We start from the raw sequence: 17,012 nt of genomic DNA, 5'->3' as shown, positions 1-17,012 counted from the left end.
AAGCTGCCATCTCTATCGGCACCATCTTGTAGTGATTATGTTTTGTTTCCTGTTGTTTACGAGGCATGTGACAAATTTCATTTGATTATTGCCTGCTAAGGGGCCATTTCAGTCAATGAGGGTTCACAAAAGTGATTGAGAGAGGTCAGTGTTTCCTATCTCGGCTGGACTGAGGGGATCAAGTGATAATTAAAAGAGATAAAAATATCAATATTACTGGGTTAAAAACGCTAATTGTTTTGTCATGTAGAAATGTGAAAAAACTAAGTATATAGGGCTGAACTGCATCCATTATCAGATGCAGTAATCAACAATTCTATATAGGACGATGAAACTAGGATATAGGATAGCCTAAAGTGTGGCTGAAGATTTGTTGTTGTTAGACAAAGCTACGTGAATGAATAAAGGGGACACGGCTAGGTGGTGTTATACATGTAGTCATATATTATTCTCCTCCTGAAGCATGCCCTGTTTGCGTCCAAATGACACTCTATTCCCTACATAGTACACTACTTTTGACCAGAGCCCTATGGGGAATAGGATGCCATTTGGGATGCAGCACATTTCTCGATAGCATGTGCACAGACTGGATATCTCGGAGCCTGGAGACTAACACAACTCTCCAGTGAGCCTCCCTTTGATCATCACAGTGATAAAAACCCACCCCTGTCATGGCTGCTTTACTATTAACTTATCATGATGTACTATGAGCAGGTGGAATGTCTCTATCAGTAGCTCACAGTAGGGTGGACCATGAACGACGCTGCTGTTTTATCATTGGGTTCCAGTGGCTCAGTGGGTTGGGTTTGTAGAGAATGGTGGATTGTGGGTTTGATTCTCACATGGCTACATCTACTCTCAATGTTGACAGTTCTGTAAGTCGCCTTGGATTCAAAACGTCTACTAAATGACCATATTACATTATAATTGTTAAGTATTTTATTATCATATTATTAGTAGAATTTATACAACAATAAGACTCTTCTCAGGCAATTCTAGCAGTATAGTGTTTTCCTACAATGAGGAACGTTTAGAGCAACCAAATAAAGCCAAGCAGGAAGTAATCAGAGTGATACGGCTCTTATCCAATACCACCAGCCAGCTATACTGCCTCCCTTCCTCACTCCAGCCGATGAGCTTTAGCACCTCTAAATGCTTCCCAAAGCTCTGTTAATCAGTCTAAAGAGGTTCGCCGAGACATTGGGCAGAGGAAAAATGGGAGTAACACTCCAAGTAAGTGCTAATGGAGAGGTTAATACAGAGGCTGTTAACAGGCAACAGCAAAGAAGCAATTTGTCACTGTGACTAACTCAACTGAACCACAAGCCAGCCACTCCAATGACTCCAGACACCAAATGCAAAAATCTCCACGGGAGTAACACACGGCCTGGGTATGTAACCCTTTAAGGTTATGAGAGGTTTATAAAAAAAGTTTAAGTCTGTTTAGGAAAACAGGGGTTTAGGGGTCCCTACCCCTATAATAGGGTAACTATTAAGGTAGTTGAGGAAGGCAAAACACACACACAATGAACACAATATGTTACTACACCTGTTTGTGTAGCCGACTTACCTGGCAACAACTTCCTATGGCAACAACACAATATGGAAAACAGATCATATTCAATTCAACATGAGTGCATTTAGAAAATGTTAAGGAGACATTTTGCATCGTCAATTTGGATTACTGTACTGCTGACAAATGCAAACGTGTGAATGATTAATTGTGCAATAATTGATCGGATCCAAATCAAAAGCATCTGCACTTTAGTGGGTTATGATGATCTGAGGCACATTTCTATGAAGTAGTTTTTTAAAAAAACACATAAGAGCATAACAGCTTTATCAGGATGTTACATTCCTGCGTCTGTATCAAAGCCGCTGAAAAATTTATCTTCCTCAATAGAGAGAGGTTGTTTGTGAAGCAGGGGTTTCATCCTAAATGGCACCCTATTCCCTATGTAGTGCACTACTTTTGACCAGTAGTGCACTTTATAGCGAATAGGGTGCTATTTGGGATGCACCGAGTGCCTAGGAAAGATTTCATTATTGCTGGTCTACAGATACCTCATCTCATCTCTGGCCATTTAAAGGAAACAGATGACAATCAGAACGACTGCTAAGTGTGTTTTCAGGTGTGCTGATGGCTTTTTGAAGAGAGAGAAACATAACCTAGTCATTTAATGAATAAATATTAAATAGTAATTGGCATGGCTACAATGTATATTTCTGACAAGCAGATTATTTAGTCTGGTTATTATGAAAACAAAAAGCAGGAAGCAGAAATATCAATGCACATCCTCCTTTGCCTTCCCTTTGCCAATCTTGTGAATTAACATATTTTTGGAGCACCTAGCTGCACAAACCACATTTTTACAAACGTGACATGACAACAAGATAAGTCTAAGCAGAAAAAACGAATTTAACCGCGAAACCATCTAGAAATACTGTAAGTACCATACTAGCGTTGTTCTCTGAAAAATCATATTCATCAGTTGCAATTTTGCAGTGTTCTGGCAAATCAAGTTGACACAGAAAATGTCAGAGAATTGGTTAGTACTGGGAGAGTTGACGCTTTGCCCTTTATATTTACTTTCTGTGATGTGAGCTTCCCTCCCTCCCTCCCTCCCCCCCTCCCTCCCTCCTCTGTGGAAACTGTCAGGGCCATCAGGAATCCATTCCCATTCCAGTCACGTTGATCACACCGTAAGTGATTCTGGATGAAAATTATTCATACATAGAAGAACTATATTCAAGGGAGAGCTCTACCTTTAAAAGAGAAAAAACACTTAAAAACATCTAAAGTAGATTTCACATGTTTGTCTTTTTTAATTGATATTTAAAAAGCAAAGCAGGATATAGGATTTTTTGAAAAGGCAGCAAAGAGGCAGGCAAAGCTAAACATGTATTTGTCATTTAATGCGCAGCCCCACTTAAAACATATTTTATGTCATTTTAATTTACATAATCTAAAACCACAGGTGGCAGTAATTTGGTTATTAAAAGGATACTGTGTGCGCTGTACAATTTTGTGTTAGTGCTATATTATACTGTAGCAGGGAGAGGGGAGACATATCATCCCTAGGAGTAATGATACTAATGAGAGAAGCTTTTTAACCAGGCAACCTGTCAGCCCCCAAAGAGAGAGAGGCAGCCGGAGAAAGAGGCAGAAATACAGAGAGAGCATATTTTGCATTTAGAAAGACCCTGTATAAATTAAATCCCCCAGTTAGATGTTTTGTATTATGTGTGTATTATTATTCTCAATGTATTCTTGTTTTTGTTGTCATATACTGTTGTTCCTCAAGCATATTGTTAATTTATGTAATACTTCATATACATTGCTTTGGCAACAGTGGCAACCAGCCATTCATGCCAATAAAGCATTTATCAAATTTAATTGAAATGAGAGATGGAGAGAGAGAGCGGCAGAGAGAGATTCAGAAAGAGATAGAGCGAGTGGGAGAACAGGGAGGTAGAGAAGCAGAGCGAGAGAAAAAGAGAGGCAGTGTGCTCGCAAGAAAGAGAGAGGCAGAGCGAGAGAGAAAGAGAGAGAGAGAGAGAGAGAGAGAGAGAGAGAGAGAGAGAGAGAGAGAGAGAAGGCTTGAAACCATGCCCAACTTCTCAGCTTCCCAAGAGGCTTTTCAAAATTCAATACATAACATCTGTAGGCGATGTTGGGTGCAGACCTAGCGGAGTGCGTCATAACACACAGACACAGAGAGACACAAACACACACACACACACACACACACACACACACACACACACACACACACACACAGAGACAGAGAGAGAGAGAAAGAGAGAGATGGCTGAACAAAGAAACCATGACGACTACCAGGTTTCCATAGCAACTGCTGCAAGGCCTGGAGAGTATAATAGCACATCAATCACTGTCCAAAAAAGAACTAAATTATCAGCTAAAATAAACCTTTAGGATCTGTTTAGTGGTGTGCATTCGGCGGTAACTCACCTCCTCGAAACCTTGCTCTTTGGCAAAAGTGGCCGCCTCCTGAAATAGAAAATAAAGAACACAAATTAACAGTTAATTACAGAGTCACAATGCTGTAACGGAAGTCATGGTGAACACATCCCAAATGACCCCCTATCCCCTATGTAGTGCACTACTTTTGACCAGGGCCAACAGGGGTCTGGACAAAAGTAGTGCACTACATAGGATGCCATTTGGGACATACCCACTCCAGGCATACAGTACAAGACCTCTCACTTCCTTCAGTCACTGACAGACTAAACACGTGTGATGACCTGACACTTGAGATTGAAGGAGTAACTTGAGTCCATTCTGCTGCTGTGCTACTTTGCTCCCTGAATTAATACTGTACTCATAGGGGACGGCATAAACCCATTTAATCCCAATGCCCCACTTTGGCTCATTTTACAGCAACAGCTTTGAGAAGAAGACAGACAACGTCTGCATCTCAAATGGTACCCTATTCTCTTTATATTGCACTGCTTTTGACCAGGGCCCATAGGGTCAAAAGTAGTGCACTATATAGGAAATATCGTGCCACTTGGGATACAATCAACATAATTTCAGTTTAGCCATGAAACTACTGTAACACAGAGGATAGATATGGATAGATATGTGGGTTTCCCAGTTTACACCACTGGAATTCAATAATAGTGACCACGAACGGCATGATTTATAGTGTACTTGACTTTTGGTGGTGGCTAGCAGTCAGGTGACATTATTTGCTCTGTTTAGTCAATGGGCAGAGGCTTCTGTGGGCTAGCTGTTGCACGATGAGATGCAATAACATGGACACAAATCACGAGTGAAAAGTGCATTCGCTCAATTCACTTTTGACCCTTAGACAAAGCAATAAGTCGATGCTATGATGCTAAATGACCCGATTATATGGAAAGGGGGCTGGGGTTGTGACCTTGGGGAGACACGGGTTGACGACCTGGTCTTACACACAGAAGAGAGGGAGGAGATGAAGGAGTGTGTGTGGTGTGTGACAAGAGAAAAGGGAGGAGAGAAGACATGAAACAATAGGGTTATGGGGCCCAGGGGGGAACAGGCATGCCTCTCTGTCTCTGATCACCCATTACTGGGACAGAGATACTGGATGTCACTTCATCTAATAACACACACACACACAGTTAAAGAAATGTAGTTTCAACTAATTATTATTAAGTAATTGGTTACACCGTCTTTTTTAGTTTCTGAACTGTTCAATTAAAGTGCTATCTGAACTTAAAATGTTAAGTTGACCCAAACTTAGCATTAACTTGAAAAAGCGTCAGTCAACTTATATAATGTGTTTGCTCAACTTGTCTCATATGTTCATTCAATTCATTTTTTTTTTTTTATTTTCCCCAAGATGGCGTAGCAGTGCAGATGTGGTTTGTCGTCCTCTCGTTTACTTTTTGTATTTTTATCTTTTTTGTATATATTTCAATTTATTTGTCAATCACTTTTCCATTTTTAAATTAAATATACCTTCTGGTAACCCGCTTCAATCAATGTGACACGGATCCGCTATTAGACCTTATAACCAAAACCTCCATCAGAAGATAGCCATCAGGAGCTAACCAGCTAATTAGCTAATAGCTATTTAGTCATTGTAAGCCACTGCTATTGGCCTTTACCCTCTGTACAGGCACCAGCCGTTTTTTAGCCTGCATAATACCTGCCAGCCTCGGACTATTTTTCTCCACTACAACACCGGATTCCAGCCGTGGACCATTACTCCTGATCATCACAGCTAGCTAGCTCCCACCGAGTGACCAAGCCCCAAAGATCGCTCTGAGCCAGGCACATCTCCCGGCTAGCAAACAAAATTACTACAACTACAATACCTCTTCCACCATCTGGCCCGGTCCCTTTGTCGACACGGCGCCCCGACGTACCACCACGACTGGTCCGGAGACGTAATTCCATCCGCTGTGCTCTCAACCGGCCTTCGCTGGACGTCGGAGCAGATGCTTCTACTTACACCGCCTGCTAACTTTAAACTCTGTGTCTCCCGCGTGCTAGCATAGCAACGACTACCCGCGGCTTCCCTGTTCCATCTATTGATGTTCACTGGACCCTATGATCACTTGGCTACATAGCTGATGCCTGCTGGACTGTTCATTTATCACGGTACTCCACTTTGTTTACTTTTGTTTATCTGTCGGCCCGAGCCCCAAACTCAGCTCTGTGTGTAGTTAACCGACCCTCTCTGCCCATTCATCGCCATTTTACCTGTTGTTGTCTTACCGGTTGTTGTCTTTGAAAGCTCTCCCAATCAACACCTGTGATTGCTTTATGCCTTGCTTTATGTCTCTCTCAAATGTAAATATGCCTTGTATAATGTTGTTTAGGATAGTTGTCATTGTTTTAGTTTACTGCGGAGCCCCTCGTCCCACTCTACATGTCTCAGATACCTCCTTTGTACCACCTCCCACACATGCGGTGACGTCACCCAGTATAACCACCTCTCTTATCATCACTCTGGGCTTACCTCCACTGTACCCACACCCCACCATACCCCTGTCTGCATATTATGCCCTGAATCTATTCTACCATGCCCAGAAATCTGCTCCTTTAATTCTCTGTCCCCAACGCACTAGACGACCAGTTTTGATAGGCTTTAGCCGTACCCTCATCCTACTCCTCCTCTGTTCCTCGGGTGATGTGGAAGTTAACCCAGGCCTTGCGTGTCCCCAGGCACTCTCATTTGTTGACTTCTTTAATAAAAAAAGCCTTGGTTTTATGCATGTTAACATCAGAAGCTTCCTCCCTAAGTTTGTTTTACTCACTGCTTTAGCACACTCCACCAACCTTGATGTCCTTGCCCTGTCTGAATCCTGGCTTAGGAAGGCCACCAAAAATTCAGAGATTTCCATACCCAACTACAACATTTTCCGTCAAGATAGAACTGCCGAAGGGGGTGGAGTTGCAATCTACTGCAGAGATAGCTTGCAAAGTTTTGTCATACTTTCCAGGTTTATGCCCAAACAGTTCGAGCTTCTAATTTTTAAAATGAATCTCTCCAGAAATAAGTCTCTCACTTTTGCCACCTGTTATAGACCCCCCTCAGCTCCCAGCTGTGCCCTGGACACCATATGTGAATTGATTTCCCCCCATCTATCTTCAGAGTTTGTTCTGTTAGGTGACCTAAACTGGGATATGCTTAACACCCAAACAGATGCTCTTAAACTCACACGAATGAGGCATCCTCGACTGACGGGATGAGGTCAATATCCTTCCAGGATACCCGGGCCAGGTCGATTAGAAAGGCCTGCTCGCTGAAGTGTTTTAGGGAGCGTTTGACAGTGATGAGTGGTGGTCGTTTCACCGTGGACCCATAGCGGATGCAGACAATGAGGCAGTAATCGCCGAGATCCTGATTGAAAACAGCAAAGGTGTATTTGGAGGGCAAGTTGGTCAGGATAATATCTATGACGGTGCCCATGTTTACGGATTTAGGGTTGTACCTGGTGGTTTCCTTGATAATTTGTGTGAGGTTGGAGTCTGTTTGATTGAGTGTGTGGACAGGTGTCTTTTATACAGGTAACGAGTTCAAACAGGTGCAGTTAATACAGGTAATGAGTGGAGTACAGGAGGGCTTCTTAAAGAAAAACTAACAGGTCTGTGAGAGCTGGAATTCTTACTGGTTGGTAGGTGATCAAGTACTTATGTCATGCAATAAAATGCAAATGAATTACTTAAAATCATACAATGTGATTTTCTGGATTTTTGTTTTAGATTCCGTCTCTCACAGTTGAATTGTACCTATGATAAATATTACAGACCTCTACATGCTTTGTAAGTAGGAAAACCTGCAAAATCGGCAGTGTATCAAATACTTGTTCACCCCACTGTATATCTATCCTACCCTGTCTTTCTAAGGTCTTCGAAAGCCAAACAAACAGATTACCGACCATTTTGAATCCCACCGTACCTTCTCCGCTATGCAATCTGGAGTCAGAGCTGGTCATGGGTGCACCTCAGGCACGCTCAAGGTCCTAAACAATATCATAACCTCCATCGATAAGAGAAATTACTGTGCAGCCGTATTCATCGACCTGGCCAAGGCTTTCGACTCTGTCAATCACCACATTCTTATCGGCAGACTCGACAGCCTTGGTTTCTCAAATGATTGCCTTTCCTGGTTTACTACCTACTTCTCTGATAGAGTTCAGTGTGTCAAATCGGAGGGCCTGTTGTCCGGACCTCTGGCAGTCTCTATGGGGGTACCACAGGATTCAATTCTCGGGACAACTCTTTTCTCTGTATATGTCAACGATGTCGCTCTTGCTGGGGGTGATTCCCTGATCCACATCTACGCAGACGACACCATTCTGTATACATCTGGCCCTTCTTTGGACACTGTGTTAACTAACCTCCAAACGAGCTTCAATGCCATACAACACTCCTTCTGTCTTTTCTGACCTAGAATATGTGAACAACTACAAATACCTAGGTGTCTGGCTAGACTGTAAACTCTCCTTCCAGACTCATATCAAACATCTCCAATCCAAAATCAAATCTAGAATCGGCTTTCTATTTCACAACAAAGCCTCCTTCACTCACGCCGCCAAACTTACCTTAGTAAAACTGACTAACCTACCAATCCTCGACTTCGGCGATGTCATCTAAAAAATAACTTCCAATACTCTACTCAGCAATCTGGATGCAGTCTAGCACAGTGCCATCCGTTTTGTTACCAAAGGCCCTTATACCACCCACCACTGCGACCTGTATGCTCTAGTCGGCTGGCCCTTGCTACATATTCGTCGCCAGACCCACTGGCTCCAGGTCATCTATATTCTATGCTAGGTAAAGCGCCGCCTTACCTCAGCTCACTGGTCACGATAACAACACCCACCCATAGCACAATGTAATCATGTATGTCAATGTTTGTCAAATATGTGAATTGAAAACATTGTATGTCAAAAGCAACGTGTGTGCAACTACTTCCACAGCCTTTTTTTGTGAAGTATTTATAATAATAATTTCTAGATAAATGAACAAAAGTTGGACAAACATTTTAAGTTGACTGAATATTTGCCTAAGTTCTCAAGTTGGAGCCAAGTTTGGGCAAACTAAAAATATTATGTTCACATAACACTTTGACCGAAAGGTTGAGTTAAAAGGTTATGGAACCAGTTACTTAATAATAATAATTATTATAGAATTTTTTACAGTGCACACATACTGTACATGCATTTGCACGCACACAACCACCCACCCTCACCCATTCAAATAGCCACTCAAGCTCTTTTCAAATGAGGTGAGTGTCTCTTTTAATGTAGCTAGTGGGCACCAGCCACTCACATTCATTCATTCGTTAATTTATTAACTAATAGATATTGACTTCAGAAACATTAAATCACAGATGAGCAGCAACCATCACACTTCATGGGCATCTTAATGCGTGAAAACAAGGATACTTCATTTGATGCTCCTTTACAAAGGCTGTGTCCCAAATGGCAACCTATTCCCTATGTCCGGGGCAGGCAACTATATTCAGCCACGATCCGATTTTTGTCGGAGCGGATGGTCGGGGGGCCGGAACATAATTCTAATAATTTTTGGACTAAACCCCAAAATAATATACCCCAAATATTTCCAAAATTAAATACATTTTTAGCTGAATTCATGGTGATTTTACAGTTTTTGACCAAAAACCTGAGAGTGTACAAAACATTAAGAACACTCTTTCCATGACATAGACTGACCAAGGTGAATCCAGGTGAAAGCTATGATCCCTTATTGATGTTAAATCCACTTCAATCAGTGTACATCAAGGGGAGGAGACAGGTTAAAGAAGCCTTGAGACATGGATTGAGTATGTTTGCCATTCAGAGGGTGAATAGACAAGACAAAATAGTGCCTTTGAACAGGGTATGGTAGTAGGTGCTAGGCGCACCGGTTTATGTCAAGAACTGCAACACTGCTGGGTTTTTCACACTCGACAGTTTCCTGTGTGTATCAAAAATGGTCCACCACACAAAGGACATCCAGCCAACTTGACAACTGTGGAAATCATTGGAGTCAACATGGGCCAGCTTCCCTGTGGAATGCTTTCAACACCTTGTAGAGGTGTTCTGAGGGCAAAAAGGGAGGGGGTGCAACTCAACATTAGGATCGTGTTCTTAATATTTTGAACACAAATTTAGAAACATTTGGGACGCAGACAAAGCCTTTTAAAAAGGCACATGAATGAAGGCTGAATACCATTCCTGTTGGTTGGCTATAGTCTTCAGTCACCCAGTTAGCTACAGTGGAAACACTCTTCTGTGTAAGTGGCATTTGGTTGGCAGCATAGAAAATTAATATAATGGTGGTAACAATTTCTATGAGCCACCTGCGTGTGATGTATTATAGGCATTTATGCATTTATAAGGGTTCTTAGGATAGATGGAGCTGCAAGCTGTTATGAATGCTTACAGCTAAACCACACAATACAACTAATGTTTGACTACATTATATATGCATGCAAATAAAGTTGTATTGAATTCAATTGAATGCATGTATAGCCCTTGTGTAATAAAGAACCTTCAGACCTACAGTATAATACACTATTGGACGATAGAAAACACAAATTAATTCATTATGCATTATAAAAAGGTTGCCAACGGGTTGAATCACTAAAAGTTTATGACTGATACAATGTTAGAACGATATGAGGGCTTAATGTTTCTTTACGGTTGTCACTAAAATGGTAAGTGCTTAGGGGTTGTAAAATTCCAGAAAATCAAAAAAAAAAAAAAAAAAAAATCCCCAGAAATTCCCCCAAATTTGTGGAAAGTTTCCTGAATTTTGCAACCATATTCTATACATCCTTTGAGACACATCTGGACAAGATTAATGTCTTCAACAAAGTGTCTCATTAGTTTAAAGATGTAATGAAGTGTTCACTTCATTTGATTATCCAAGTCTCTTTTCTCCTCTTTAAAGATTGAATCAGCATGAGGGGAAACAGCGCCACTGTTCTCCCCCAGGGCCTTTGTCATTGTTTTGTTGATGAAACAAACAGAGGCGTGAAAAAAAGAAAAGCCAGTACATATTTAGCTGTTCTGTCGCACGTGCAATGTTGTCAGCGGGAAAATCAAATCAAAGTGTATTTGTCACATGCACAGGATACAACAGATAATGTAAAATGCTTACTTATACAAGCGCCTCCTCAACAATGGCTTGTTCAATATAAAAAACATTTTTTGTTGTTGTTTACAGTAACCTATTTGTTGTTGTTTAGATTAACCTATTTGTTGTTTTATCTCAAACAGACGTGGCAGTTCTCCAATTAAGGATTCCAGCTGAGTGATGTGGCAAGTTGATGAGGGACCAGAGGTTCTCCTTAAGGCGTCACCAAGCTTAAGTTCGGCTGGCGGCTAGCCGAAGTCGACTAGGAGAACAAAACGAGTGTGCTCGCATACTCCCTTAAAAGACATTGGCTTGTAAAACTAGAAAAAAAAGCAGAAGTACTACTTTTTGTTTGTCCATTTTAGCCATTGCTCAAAATAGTCGGAATTGATTTAAGATTACACAAGAAATCTATGATACATTTTTACTCAGACTATTTGCATTGCCCCGTCCCCCTCTTTTACACCGCTGCTACTCTCTGTTTTTATCACCTACACATAGTCACTTTAATAACTCTACCTACATGTACATATTACCCCAACTAACCGGTGCCCCTGCACATTGATTCTGTATCGGTACCCCCGTGTATATAGTCTCGCTATGGTTGTTTTACTGCTGCTCTTTAATTACTTGTTACTTTTATTTCTTATTCTTATCTGTATTTTTTAGAACTGCATTGTTAGTTAGGGGCTCGTAAGTAAGCATTTAACTGTAAGGTCTACCTACACCTGTTGTATTCGGCGCATGTGATTATTAACATTTGATTTGATTTGGACTTTTTGGCCAAGGACATCTTAGTTGCGCAATTTTACATCTAAGATGTTTGGAACAGTATTTATAAATACATTTTTTGCATGAAAAGGAGTCGTCTCATTGAATGGCAACAAAAACTTTACTGAAGAATCCAATCACCGATGAAGGGGTGTAGACTTTGGCTACTGACTTCTTCTGCTTGTCAATAAAAAAAATTGTGTGTGCCCGAACAACCAAAAAAACTCTTACCGAAGACCAAAACAAACCAAAACGTCAATTTTTTTGTCAATATATATGTACGAACTCTTCCCGAAACTAGGCTACTTATTATTTGTTGTAATTTTTACCCCCTTTTTCTCCACAATTTCATGATTATGATCTTGTCTCATCGCTGCAACTCCCCAACGAACTTTGGGGAGGCGAAGGTCGAGTCATGCGTCCTCAGAAACATGACCCGCCTAACCGCGCTTCTTAACACCCGCTCGCTTAACCCGGAAGCCAGCTGCATCAGTGTGTCAGAGGAAACACTGTTCAACAGACGACCGAGGTCAGCCTGCAAGTGCGCGGCCTACCACAAGGAGTTGCTAGAGCGCGATGAGTGAACCCCAGGCTGTAGTGACGCCGCAACACTGGAATGCAATGCGTTAGGCCACAGCGCCACTCGGGAGGCATACCAGGCTACTTTTCATTTAAAAGATTCAATTCACTAGTCCGTCGAGCCCTCTCCCACGAGAATAAACAATATGCATTTTCTAGCGATGTTCTGAAGGATCATGCCATCTCACCAATTCCCTAATTATCCGATGGACATGCCCACATTCTGATAATCACCATTCCTCTCCCTTCCTCACCTATATAAGCAGCAAGTTTTGTTTCATTTTTGTTCAGCGTTGGTGGTGGCAGCCCAATTCCTTTGCCTGGCTAAAGTACAATACGTGCCTTATAATGTTTAGCATTAATTGTAAAATTGTAACCTGTGTACATGTTTTGTTTGCAAGCTCATAGTTTGACGCCTGCACTGGCTTAGTTGTTTATTCTAGTTAGTGTATTGTAGTATTTCTACATGTTGCAGCCTACTTTATAATCTCTTGTCATGGCACTGCTCAGTCACACATGCCAATGTCTTGCACCTCCCCTTTTATATCCTCTAGAACCACAACCTCCTATCATCACTTGTATCAAACTTACAAGTCGTAAAAAAAGGCAAACTCAGCTCCATCATTCGTTGAATCAGATGGCTCATTCATAACAAAACAAACTGATATTGCCAACTACTTTAATGATGTTTTCATTGGCAAGATTAGCAAATTTAGGGAGCCATGCCAGCAAACAAAAGCTGACACAACACATTCATATATATCTGACCAAATTATGATTGGTGTCTATCAACAATGTCAAGCCACCAGAGTCTGACAACCAGAGGTGTGGACTCGAGTCACATGACTTGGACTCGAGTCAGACTCGAGTCACAAATATGATGACTTGCAACTCGACTTTGACTTTAACAGCAATGACTCGTGGCTTGACTTGGACTTGAGCCTGTTGACTCGACCTGACTTGATACCCTCTGTCACGCTCTGACCTTAGAGAGCCGTTTTATTTCTCTATTTGGTTAGGTCAGGGTGTGATTTGGGTGGGCATTCTATGTTGTCTGTTTCTTTGTTTTTGGCCGAGTATGGTTCCCAATCAGCTGTCTATCGTTGTCTCTGATTGGGAATCATACTTAGGCAGCCCTTCTTCCCACTTTCTGTTGTGGGATTTGGTCTTTGTTTATTGCATGGGTTGCACTCCTAAGCTTTTTGTTCGTTGAGTTGTTTATTGTTTTTTTTGTGAACATTTATATATTAAAGAAAATGTACGCCTACCACGCTGCACCTTGGTCTCATTCGAACGACGGGACGTTACAGAAGATCCCACCACCAACGGACCAAGCAGCGTGGTCAGGAGGAGATGGAGGCAGCGAAAGCGGAATGGCGACATTACAAGGAGTTATACCAACCAACAAGCACAGGTTGGCGGAGTCAGGGTTTAGACCTGAGCCAACTCCCCGTGTTTACCGTGGGGAGCGTGTGACTGGTCAGGCACCGTGTTATGCAGTGATGCGCACGGTGTCTCCAGTGAGCATTCACAGGCCGGTGCGCTCTGTGCCAGCGCCCCGCATTTTCCGGGCGGATGTGGGCATCCAGCCAGGGCGGGTTGTGCCAGATCTACGCTCGAGACCATTAGTGCGCCTCCAGAGCCCAGTGTATCCGGTGCCTGTTCCACGCACCAGGCTTCCAGTGCATCCCCCAAGTCTGGTGAGACCTGTTCCGGTTCCACGTACCAGGCCTCCAGTATGTCTCCCCAGCCTGGTAAGCCCTGTGGCAGCTCCACGCACCAGGCTTCCAGTACGTCTCCTCAGTCCGTTGAGACCTTTTCCGGTTCCACGTACCAGGCCTCCAGTATGTCTCCCCAGCCTGGTAAGCCCTGTGGCAGCTCCACGCACCAGGCCTCCAGTACATCTCCTCAGTCCGGTGAGACCTGTTCCGGCTCCACATACAAAGCCTCTAGTGATGATCCATGGCACAAAGCCTCCAGTGATGATCCATGGCCCGGAGCCGGTAGTGATGATCCATGGCACGAAGCCTCCAGTGATGATGCATGTCCCTGAGCCTGCAGTGAAAATCCATGGCACGGAGCCTCCAGCGACGGTCCCAAGTCCAGAGCCTTCAGCGAAGGTCCCCAGTCCGGAGCCTCCAGCGACGGTTCCCAGTTCAGAGCCTCCGGCGCCGATCCGCATTCCGGAGCCTCCAGCGGGGGTTCCCAGTTCAGAGCCTCCGGCAACGATCTGCAGTCCGGAACCTCCAGCGGGAGCGTAATCATTGCACCCAAAATTGAGCTACAACTGGCTAGGCAGTTGGTAGCCTAAATCCTGCCTGATGTTACTGCTGTTCCTAAAACCATTGACATACGTTAGCCTACTGTAACCACACAGAGAGTGTGTGTGTTAAGGTTGGGTGATTGTGTACAAGCCTACATCACCCGATTGCGATCCTCTATAGTCGATCACTATTGGGGGGGGGGTCTTTCTCATGGCTACCCATGTATTTCCATGGAAATAATATTTATTTGGAAAGTAATAAATATATAGATATTTTTAAAAGCATTTATGATTTGCGTAAATGTAATATACTAAATATTACTCTTGTTAAAAATATGAAATGGTATTACATTTGGTGAAGAGCACATTATGACTTGTTTAGGACTCAAAACTCAAAGTTAGGACTTGAGACTTGACTTGATACTTGACGGTCTTGACTTGAGACTTGACTCGGACTTGCCTGTCTTGACTTAGGACTTGACTTGGGACTTGAGGGCTAAGACTTGAGACTTACTTGTGACATGTAAAACAATGACTTGGTTCCACCTCTGCTGACATCTAGGATGGAAAATTACTGAGGATAATAGAGGACAATAATGCCACTCCTATTTGCCATATTTTCAATTTAAGCCAAGTAGAATGTGTGTGCCCCCAGGCTTGGAGGGAAGCAAAAGTCATTCCGCTACCCAATAATAGTATAGCCCCCTTTAACGGCTTAAATAGCCAACCAATCAGCCTGTTACCAACGCTTAGTAAACCCTTGGAAAAAATGTGTTTTACCAGATACAATGCTATTTTACAGTAGACAAATTGACCAGAAACTTCCAGCATGCTTATACGGAAGGACATTCAACAAGCACAGCACTTAACTGATAACTGATGATTGGCTTAAAGAAATTGATGATAAAAGAATGTGGGGGTTGTTTTGTTAGACTTCAGTGTGGCTTTTGACATTATTGATCATAGTCTGCTGCTGTAAAAATTTACATTACTGTTCCGGGATGCTGGCCTTCTAGGGAGAGTTGCAAAGAAAAAGCCATATCTCAGACTGGCCAATAAAAAGAAAAGATTAAGATGGGCAAAAGAACCTAGACACTGGACAGAGGAACTCTGCCTAGAAGGCCAGCATCCCGGAGTCGCCTCTTCACTGTTGACGTTGAAACTGGTGTTTTGCGGGTACTATTTAATGAAGCTGCCAGTTGAGTACTTTTGAGGCATCTGTTTCTCAAACTAGACACGCTAATGTACTTGTCCTCTTGCTCAGTTATGCACCGGGGCCTCCAATTCCTCTTTCTATTCTGGTTAGAGCCAGTTTGTGCTGTTCTGTGAAGGGAGTAGTACACAGCCTTGTACGAGATCTTCAGTTTCATGGCAATATCTCGCATGGAATAGACTTAATTTCTCAGAACAAGAATAGACTGACAAGTTTCAGAAGAAAGACATTTGTTTCTGGCCATTTTGAGCCTGTAATCGAACCCACAAATGCTGATGCTCTAGATACTCAACTAGTCTAAAGAAGGCCAGTTTTATTGCTTCTTTAATCAAGACAAGTTTTCAGCTGTGCTAACATAATTGCAAAAGAGTTTTCTAATGATCAATTTGCCTTTAAAAATTATAAACTTGTATTAGCTAACACAACTTGCCATTGGAACACAGGAGTGATGGTTGCTGATAATGGGGCTCTGTACGCCTATGTAGATATTCCATTTAAAAAAACAGCCGTTACCAGCTACAATAGTCATTTACAACATTAACAATGTCGACACCGTATCTCTGATCAATTTGATGTTATTTTAATGGACAAAAAATGAGCATTCTTTCAAAAACAAGGACATTTCTAAGTGAGCCCAAACTTTTGAACGGTAGTGTATGTGTTATGGCTTTACACCCCCTGCTATATTGTGGATAAAGAGTTACCTGTCTAACAGAACACAGAGGGTGTTCTTTAATGGAAGCCTTTCCAACATAATCCAGGTAGAAGCAGGAATACCCCAGGGTAGCTGTTTAGGCCCATTATTTTTTTCAATCTTTACTAATGACATGCCACTGGCTTTCAGTAAAGCCAGAGTTTCTATTTATGCGGATGACTCAACACTATACATGTCAGCTACTACAGCGACTGAAATGACTGCAACACAACAAAGAGTTGCAGTTAGTTTCAGCGTGGGTGACAAGGAATAGGTTAGTCCTAAATATTTCTAAAACTAAAAGCATTGTATTTGGGACAAATCATTCACTAAACCCTAAACCTCAACTAAATCTTGTAATAAATAATGTGGAAATTGAGCAAGTTGA

At 42.3% G+C, this 17,012-nt stretch overlaps 1 protein-coding gene across 3 annotated transcripts in view; it reads right to left on the bottom strand.

Moving 5' to 3' along the window:
- The window catches only part of LOC139381546 (adenosine kinase-like), a 285,897-nt gene that overhangs the window by 34,910 nt on the left and 233,975 nt on the right, over positions 1-17,012 (bottom strand). For all 3 annotated transcript variants that reach the window (XM_071125174.1, XM_071125172.1, XM_071125173.1), the window contains exon 8: positions 3,974-4,012. In XM_071125174.1, coding sequence (XP_070981275.1) covers positions 3,974-4,012 — 39 coding nt within the window. The remainder of the gene's footprint in view (positions 1-3,973; positions 4,013-17,012) is intronic.

The sequence above is a fragment of the Oncorhynchus clarkii genome, chromosome 23, assembly GCF_045791955.1.
Source record: "Oncorhynchus clarkii lewisi isolate Uvic-CL-2024 chromosome 23, UVic_Ocla_1.0, whole genome shotgun sequence".
Classification (NCBI taxonomy): domain Eukaryota; kingdom Metazoa; phylum Chordata; class Actinopteri; order Salmoniformes; family Salmonidae; genus Oncorhynchus; species Oncorhynchus clarkii.
The sequence above is the reverse complement of the archived record's forward strand: the minus strand, read 5'-3'. Positions and strand labels throughout refer to the sequence as shown.